The sequence below is a fragment of the Crocuta crocuta genome, unplaced genomic scaffold, assembly GCF_008692635.1.
Source record: "Crocuta crocuta isolate KB4526 unplaced genomic scaffold, BGI_CrCroc_1.0 scaffold675, whole genome shotgun sequence".
Classification (NCBI taxonomy): Eukaryota; Metazoa; Chordata; class Mammalia; order Carnivora; family Hyaenidae; genus Crocuta; species Crocuta crocuta.
Genome location: NW_027528796.1, coordinates 3,852,816 through 3,862,105, shown reverse-complemented (window position 1 = coordinate 3,862,105; position 9,290 = coordinate 3,852,816). Strand labels below are relative to the sequence as shown.

The following is a 9,290-nucleotide window of genomic DNA, read 5'->3' as shown; positions in this document are numbered from 1 at the left end:
CATTCAAGAGTCTCTCATGGTTTGCCTCTCTCCCTTTCCCCCACCATTTCCGCCCTTCTTCTCCCCCTTGTTCCTCCGTCAAGTTCCTCCTAATCCTCCTATACGTGCAGACATATGATATTTGTCCTTCTCTGCCTGACTTATTCTGAGGGAATATTCTTTATTCCCTTTGCCATGAACAACTCTCAAAGCACCGCATTGGAGGTTTAAGTTTCTCTATCCCCAACTTGGGATCTGTTGGTCTGGATGGACCCCCAAGTGCCCTGCCCCTGCCCTGGGTGGGGTGGGGGACACCCCCCAAGGGCGACGTTACTACAGAAGATGTGCCCCCCCTTTTGGACGAGACTGACTGCAAAAGGAAAAGTCATCTGGGATGACTCCCAAGGGTGGGGGTATCCCAGGGAACCCATATCCCCACTGACAAGGGATGTGTTTTCACACGTGACTCGGCTCAGTCATTGACCCATTTAGGGATCAGTGATACACGTAATGGAACATTTCCCTAGCGAAGAGCTGTCCCGAAGCATGAAGGTGTGAACACACCGCGTAGTCCATCGTGAAGGTGTGAACACACCATATAGTGCATTGTGACGGTGTGAACACACCGCGTAGTCTGTTTGATGGCGTGAACACACCGCGTAGTCTGTTTGATGGCGTGAACACACCGCATAGTCTGTTGTGACAGTGTAAACACACCGTGTAGTCTGTTTGATGGCGTGAACACACCGTGTAGTCTGTTGTGACAGTGTAAACACACCGTGTAGTCTGTTGTGATGGCGTGAACACACCGCGTAGTCCGTCGTGAAGGTATGAACACACCATATAGTGCATCGTGACGGTGTGAACACACCGCGTAGTCTGTTCTGACGGTGTAAAAACACCACATAGTCTGTTGTGATGGTGTGAACACACACGTAGTCCATCATAAAGGCGTGAGCACACCGCGTAGTCCGTCATGAAGGTGTGAACACACCACGTAGTCAGTCGTGAAGGTGTGAACACACCCTATTGTCTGTCGTGACGGTGTGAACAAACCGTGTAGTCCGTCACAAAGGTGGCACACACCGCATAGTCAGTCACCACCGGAATGACAGATGCTCTACCACATACCACACTGTGTTAGGTGTTCGAGCACGTTATCTTACTAATCTTCACAATCACTGTTGAGGGGAGACACGGACTCAGATGTGCATCTGCCAGCAGAGGCGAGGGACAGGGACCCCGGCCCTGGCCGACTGGGTCCAGAGAGACATACCCCTCGGCGCCTACAGCCCGCGGCCTCTGACGGCAGCATGCAGTGTCTGTACCCGAACAGTAACCTAGGACCAGCTTTGCACAGGCTCCTGTGTTCACTGTGGACAGTCTGTGCTTCGGGGACCGGAAGGAAGTCCTTGCAGATGAGGTAAACAGCCCTTCGTGTTCTCAGACAATACAGAATTCACTCCTGTTCTCAGCAAAATCGGATCGCAGTGGAAAGTTGTGTCCTGTCCCACGCTGCTGTGCACGGGGGGGCTCAGCAAACGCTCGGGACCACCTAAAGAGAATACTCTGTTCGGGGCGCCCGGGGGGCTCAGTGAGTTAAGTATCTTGACTCTCGATCTGGGCTCAGGTCATGATCTCACGGTTCGTGAGTTTGAGCTCTGCATCTGGCTCTGTGCTGACAGTGAGGAGCCTGCTCGGGATGCTCTCTCTCTTCCCCTCTCTCTGCCCCTTCCCTGCTTGCTCTCTCTCTGTCTCTCAATAAATAAATTAATTTAAAAAAAGAATGACTTGTTGTGCAATACTGGTCTTCACTCTGATAACAGCCTCTCCCAGCACCAAAGTGTCCTGATGGGCCAAAGCCCTTCTGATGGATCATAAACCACCCCTGAGGCACCTCAGCTTCTAGAAGAGGAGAAGGTGTGTATCGTGTTATCAGTCAGGGATGCTTAACATCGATTTATACGTTTAATAGTTCCGGAAAAAAAAGGGTGTGCCTTCCGGACTAAAGAAAAGAACAAGATCGGGCCGCATTCCTGTCTTCTCTCAGCCCTCACGTGTGAAAATCGGGACTGTTTTTTTAACTGCCTATTATGGTTCTCAGGGGGTCTTTCTGCTTAGAGGCAGGGATCGCACCGGAGGGTGGCCATGGCGAAACCACACGTGCCCCCATAGGACAATCACTTCTGGGCCCAGCAGGGCCCCCCGGGCCACGTGCCTGAAGCGCCAGCATCGTGCAGCAGCGAGGCTCGGATGTTCTTCACCAATAGTTTGAGTTCGTGGGCCCTCGGAGGCTTGGGCGGGCAGGGCTCCTGAGCACTGGACGCGAGCTGCTGCAGGCTCTGCGGACAGAAGAACAAAGGGCGGTGACTGGGGGGGGGGCGGCCACCCGACGCCCCGACGCCCATCACAGGAGGGGTCTTCAGGACAATCTGCACGGGACGCCCGGCCCTGGGGTCTGCTCTGTAATGGCTTTTCCCTTCTCGTGGGAGGGGAGGGTCCCCATCAACCATAACCTCTCCCCTCGCACGGGAGCCTTAGATGCCCAAATAAAACCCGTGAGGGGCACCTGCGCGGCACAGTTGATTGAGCGACCAGCTCTTGATGTCAGCTCAGGTCATGATATCACGGCTCACGAGTTCAAGCCCCGCATCGGGCTCCGGGGTGACGGCGCGGAGCCTGCGTCGGAGTCTGTCTCTCCTTCTCTCTGCCCCTCCCCTGCTTGTGCGCACCCTCTCAGGGAACATCCAGGTATGGTCTGGGCGGGGCCCGAGGCAGGTGCCAGAGGCAGGAGCAGCAGGGACCAGCCACCGTCCTCAAGGCTTTTCCAGCGGAGAAAAGGCTCCTCAAGCCTGGAGGACCCCACCTCAAACCCTTTCCCAAATTTGCCTCCTCCCTTCCCTCATGGCCGCGAGTGCTCTTTAAACGGGGCCCCTTAGGTGCAAAGGTCAGGGAAACCTGGAGAGGCCACTCTGAGACATCGCAGGGCTCTGTGCAAAGGGACCCTGGGGGCTGATTCGACCTCGGGTGTTTTGGGGGGAAGCTTACCAACATCTCAGAGTCACCATTAGAAAACACTGTGGTGGGGGCACCCGGGGGGCTCAGTCAGTTAAGCATCCGACTCTTGATTTTGGCTCAGGTCGTGATCTCATGGTTTATGGGTTCGAGCCCCATGTCGGGATCTGTGCTGACAGCTCGGAGCCTGTTTGGGATTCTCTCTCTTTCTCTGCCCCTCCCCTGCTTGTGCTCTCTCTCTCTCTCTCTCTCTCAAAATAAATAAACTTTAAAAAAACACTATTGTAAACCAGGATGCTGCTAACCGTGAGCGGCAAGAAGCAGTCATCGCAAAAGTCCTTAAGATTCAAGTCCACGAGCACTGAGGCCTGAGCAATCACATGCCTGGGATGGAGATGAAGTATTTCAATTGTATGGGCATGATGGTCAATTTTATGTGTCCACTTGACAGGGCAATGGGGCATGCCGCTATTTGCTCATTGTTCTGGGTGTTGCTATGAGCGTGTTTTTGCATGAGGTTAACATTTAAATTAAAAGACCAAGTAAAGAAGATTGCCCTCCCTAACATGGGTGGGCCTCATCTAATCAGTTGAAGGCCTGAACAGAAAAAAGCCAGCCTTCCCTGAAAAAGAGGAGATTCCTCGAGCCTGACTGCTTTCCAGCCTGGATATCTGTTTTTTCCCTGCCTTTAGACTTTAATGGGAACATCAGCTCTTCATGGATGTCAAGACAGCTGGCCCTCAGGAAGTGCACCTGGGCGCTCCTGGTGTCCAGCCTCCTGACTCACCCCGCAGATCCTGGGACTTGCCTGTTCCTTACAAGTTTTTGGGCATGTGAACAGATGCACATTATATATAAATATATAAGCGGCTCATGCAATTACGGAGGGTATTATATAAGCCCCCTTGCTTTGAGGGCATGTTCTCATTACTAATGGGGTTTCTGAGGTCCCACAGTCCTGGGAGGAGGAGACCCAAGGCCACGCGCTCTGAGGCGACAGCCAAGTTTTGGCTCCAGAAAAGCAGAGGGTCAAGGCTAAGTAGGGCTGGACCACGCGGAGCGGCCCAGACACCTGTTCCTTCCATCCCACGGGGCTTCGGGCCCTGAACTTGAAGCTGGTCCAGACGGACCGGCAGGCAGCATGCACTCCGGCCCCACCGCGGGGCGTGCGGGATCGTGAGAGGCGCACGCAGAGTCTCCAGGAGGGGCACCCCGGTCCCTAACGGGCCCCCCTCCGTGGACGGGCTTACCTGAGCTTCCCTCACGCCCACAGGCCTGGTGCTCAGAACCACCGACGGGGAGGCAGAGCCGACCAGGTGCTTCAGGATGTCCTTGAGGGTCTCAGACACTGCCGTGGCCGCAGCCGCCCGGTCCTGCTGGAAGGGGGCGAAGCCGCCGAATCACCTCACGACCGTTGCTGTGGGGCCGGACAGCAGGTGACAGCCTCCCCAGCGCACCCCGAGACAGAGCCCGCAGGGTGCGGCCTGGGCTCCCGGGAGGTCACATCAAGACCCGTGAGAGAGAGACTCCCTGGGCCTCATGTGGGACACAGGGCCCTGTGATGTCACAGCAATCATGCTCCTTAAAGACGGTAAAAATAAAGACACGTGCAACATAGAAATGTGTTGCTATTTCTGCGTAAAGCCTTTGCGACAGATGAGTTTTTTCTGTCTTGTGTGACTGTTTTTTTTTAAGTTAAGTTAAAAAGTATTCCAGTAGATGAAAAGCCCGAGGAGAAAGACAAGCTTGTCAACGAAGAAAACGGGATGACTGACGTTATCAAGTATCAACTCCATAAAACTATAATAATGAATACCCAACAGAAATGCGTTCCTATGTTCCAGAATGTTCACAGAACCGCCATTCATGAAGCCCAAACTGGAAACCACCTAAGTATCCGTCAGTCTCTAAACAGATACGTGAATTGTGGCGCGGTCAGCAGAGGAATGCCACAGTGGCCCTTGGTGTCCCTGTCACCTCTGGGGAAAACACCCTCACCGCAGGGCTCCAGCCATCCCCACGCGGCTCGGGGGGCAGCACGCGTGCAGCAAAGACCCCCGCCCCCAGGACCACAGACCTGCACAAAACCTCCTGACTCACAGGGTTGGAGGGGTCGCAGAGGTCGGTCGGCGGGTGGCTGGCTGGCCAGCTCCGGCTGCTGTAAACTGAGTCCCAACTGAACATCTACCGTCTGCTAGAAACTAATAATCATCAAACCAGCCGATACCTAGCTCACTCCTAGGAGAGGGCAGGCTCAGTTCTACGCACTTGTACGTACTAATTTAATCTTGGCAACGGCCTTGAATATCATTATTCCCACTTGAGCGATGAGGAAACTAACGCACAGAGAAGTGAATGAGCACGTGTAGGGTCACCCGGTGCATGAGCGGCGGAGCCGAGGGCCAAGCTCAGGCGTTAAGGCTCCGCGGTCTGCACGTATAACCACCACGCTGTCATCTTTCCTTCAATAGAACCTCAACGTACCGATTGTTTTCGAGTCAGGTGAAATTCCATCACATAAAAGTCACCATCTTAAAGCAGACATTTCCGTGGCATCTGGGACATTCAGGGTTGTGTAACCATCCTGGCTGTCACCCCCTTCCCTTACCTCTCACTCCCCACCCCTCCCCACCCACAGCCCCCGCCGGCCACTGCTCTGCCTTCCGCCTCTATGACTGGCGCGTTGCGGACAGCTCAAAAAAAATGGGATCATAAGCCCGAGTTTCAATGTCAGCGTGTCTCACTCCACTGGATCTTTCCAAGGTTCCCCCATGCGGTAGCTGCTGACAGAGCCTCATTCTTTTATTATGGCTGAAAAAATACTCCATTGTACGAACAGACCTCATTCTGTTTATGCACTTGAGTCTTTTTTTAACCCCGCCCCCAATTTCTTATTGCTTCACAGGAGTGTTTTGGGGCGCTCAGACGCCAAGTCTGTCCCCCGATGAGCAGCTGGCTCAGGCCATCCACCTCCCCACCTGCCATCACATCCCCCGGGGGCTCAGAGGCCCCCATCCTGTGCCCACCGGACCAGCTCCTGGGGGCTGGCGGAATTCTACACCCGGGAAGTCTCACGTCTCCTTCGCACGAGCAGCACGTGGTGGTCGAGACGCCCACGGGACGGGACGCTGGAGGGCAAGGTATAAAGCACGTATACAGACGCCACTGTGTGCGTGAGAACAGGGAGTAAGATCGTCTTTGCAAAAAGAAACCCAGGACAAACACAAACTAACGAGCGAAGTACGGGGTGCAGGGGCGGGACGTCTGAGTACAGCGTTTCGTGTCATTTCTGACCATCAAACCATGTTAACATTTCACATGTTCCAAACATGTATGTCAGGGGCCAAAGCCTAAAACCGAGTACTCGCGGGAGCAAAGGCACTCAGCTGGTGTCAGGCGAGTCACAGAACCAGGCAGAGAAAGAATGAACCCAAGGAGCGATGAACACCGAGGTCGGCGCCCTGCGGGGGCGCGGGGGGCGGGGGCGGCATCCCCACGCAAAGCCGGGCACAGCAGTCTCGAACTCGGGCCAGGGCGGGGTCCGCGTGGCGGGCCTGACGGCCATGCCGCGCGGAAAAGCAGATGTGAACGTGGGGAGGAAGGAGAGACAGGAAAGGAACCGGGGCCCCCAGAGAAACGGTGCGCACACCTGGTGTGTAACACAACAGCCAGAAGAGACCGTTCTGATGTGCACCGCTTACAAGAGTCACAAATTCAAGCTTATTAGCCTTAATAAATAAATAAATAAAATCTAAAAAGGGGGGCGGGGCGCCTGGGAGGCTCAGTTGGATAAATGTCCGACTTCAGCTCCGGTCAAGATCTCAGGGGTCGTGGGTTCGAGCCCCGCGTCAGGCTCTGTGCTGACAGCTCGGAGCCTGGAGCTGCTTCAGATCCTGCGTCTCCCTCTCTCTCTGCCCCTCCCCCACTCACACTCTGTTCCTCTCTCTCAGAAATAAATAAAGATTAAAAAATATGTAAAAAACAAAAACTGCATACATTCTACGAGACACGAAAGGTAAAAATATGTACGAGCGGGGCGCCTGGGGGGCTCAGTCAGTTAAACATCCTACTTTGGCGTGAGTCATGATCTCACCGTCCATGAGTTCGAGCCCCACGTCAGGCTCTGTACTGACAGCTCAGAGCCTGGAGCTGCGGCAGATTCTGTCTCCCTCTCTCTCTGCCCCTCCCCTGCTCATGCACTCTCTTGCACTCTCTCTCTCTCCAAAATAAACATTAAAATTTTTTTTTAAAAATACATACAAACGATTAAACTCACACACTTAGCTGTGGTCACATCTCAGTAGCTGCACAAGAGACTGAACCGTGGCAGGGCTGCAAACCAGTACCATGAAAGCCCCTGGGAAGAAATAAGCTAAGAACCTGAGCCTTTGGCATAAGTGATGTTGCAAGATCTTTCCAGCAACTGAAGGTGACCCCAGAATGACCTAGCATGTCCACTCCCCACTTCCAAATTCATGTCTTCAAAACACCTGCGACAGTGGGAAGCGGGGAGATTCTGAGTTTAGAGGCCCCTTCGCAGAGGCCGTGGGGAAAGACGTGGGCCCCTGGGAGGCAGCCACAAGCTGCCTGGAAGGCGAGGGCCTCGGGGAGGGGGAGGGCCGGGCGGTGAGGCAGGGCAGGGGTGTGCGGGGGCCCCACGGGGCCAGCACTGCAGGGGTTCCCAGCCTCCTCTGCACAGGAGCGCTTTCAACAATTCCTGGCCCGGGGCGCCTGGGGGGTCAGTCGGTTAAGTGTCCGACCCTGGATCTCAGCTCAGGTCATGATCTCCTGGTTCGTGGGATCGAGCCCCATGTTGGGCTCTGTGCTGACAGCGTGGAGCCTGCTTGGGATTCACCCTCCCTCTCTCTCTGCTCCTCCCCTGCTCATGTGTTCTCTCTCTCTCTCAAAATAAGGAAATATTTTTAAAAAAAATTCCCAGCCCAAGTACATCTGCATGGGGGGCAGACCCACGATTTCTCACAGCTGCCGCGTGACCGCAGGGGCAGACGGGTAGAGCCCGGCGCCAGATCCGCCAAAGCCGTCCCTCCCGCCCTGTCGTGGCCGCCCCTTCTCAGGGACGAGGGGAGAAGTCTGCCCAGGGGGGCGCTGGTCTGAGCCTCCGCTCCCCAGATCGGCACTCACGATGCGCGTGCGTGCTCACACACACCCACGGGGAGCTCACAAAAACTTGCCCGCTGACCTCCACAGGCGCTTTGGGCTGGACGGTGACGGCCGTTTCTGGAGTGCTGATGAAGGACCACTCAATCCGGATGTCGTCTCTCTTCTCTTTCATGTGGAGCTCCAGCTACGAAGAAACAAAGTTACTGGAGAGCTGCCCTTGCCACCAAAACCTCAGCGCGCATCCGTGCCTATCCAGTCATGTTCTTACACACCTGCCTGGCCTCCCGGCGCCTCTCAGAAAGGTAAGGAAAGCTCTAACCCCCCCGCCCCGGACCTCCCTTCGCCCCGGGCCCAGCCCCACCAGCACCTTCCTCGGCCTCAACCCACCGCTCAGGGTCCTCAGCGCTGGCGGCTGAAGGCCAGGTGTCACTAGACTCTGTAGTCTCTCCCATGAATGATTCTCTGTGCTTCGCAGGGAGTGTCACCAAGGCACGAAGGAAACTGGGACCCTTAGCCCAACCCCACACTCGCGCACTCCCCGCGGGCTGTGCGCACGGCCCACGGGCATTCGCATCCTCTCTTGCCTGGGTCCACACACACCCGCTAACTGGGCTCTGAGCTCTTGCAATAACGCATCGAACCCGCCCCATCTGTGGGGGCAGAATAACGCCCTCCCCCCCACAAAGACGCCCTCACACAAATTCTCGTCACCTGTGAATATGTGCCCTGATGTGGCCGAGGGGCTTCGCGGGAGTGACTTGAGTAAGGGCTACCCCAGGTGAGCCCTTACAGGGGGGACAGGAAGGCAGCGAGAGGGCCCTTCATGGCGCAGGGAAGACGCAGCTCAGGAATGAGGGGCCTCTGGACGCGGCCGACGGCCCTCAGCTGACGCCAACACCAAAACAGGCTCTCGGCCCTGCAGCCGTGAGGCCCCGAATCGTGCCGACAGTCCAGTGAGCAAGGAGCCCCCCACCCAGAGCTTCCAGATCAGAAGGCGGCCCCCGGTTTCACAGGTGTGGGACGTCGGGGTTCCAGAACGGGGGCGTGACACCCTGATGCTGTGTTACGCTAAGCTCGCAGGCCTTCGTTCCGGCAGCCACGGCCAAGCACACCGGCTTCGTGGGCCGGCCCGTGGCTCCTCCCAGAGCACAAGGCCCAGGCCTCGCCTCTCTCCC

At 55.9% G+C, this 9,290-nt stretch overlaps 1 protein-coding gene across 1 annotated transcript in view; it reads right to left on the bottom strand.

Moving 5' to 3' along the window:
* Window positions 1-9,290, bottom strand: part of C2CD2 (C2 calcium dependent domain containing 2) — a 44,861-nt gene that overhangs the window by 21,306 nt on the left and 14,265 nt on the right. The window contains exons 4-6 of the mRNA XM_077755373.1: window positions 8,195-8,299; window positions 4,245-4,370; window positions 2,198-2,321 (exon numbers count right to left, since the gene is read on the bottom strand). Of these exons, the coding sequence (XP_077611499.1) occupies window positions 2,198-2,321; window positions 4,245-4,370; window positions 8,195-8,299 (355 nt within the window). The remainder of the gene's footprint in view (window positions 1-2,197; window positions 2,322-4,244; window positions 4,371-8,194; window positions 8,300-9,290) is intronic.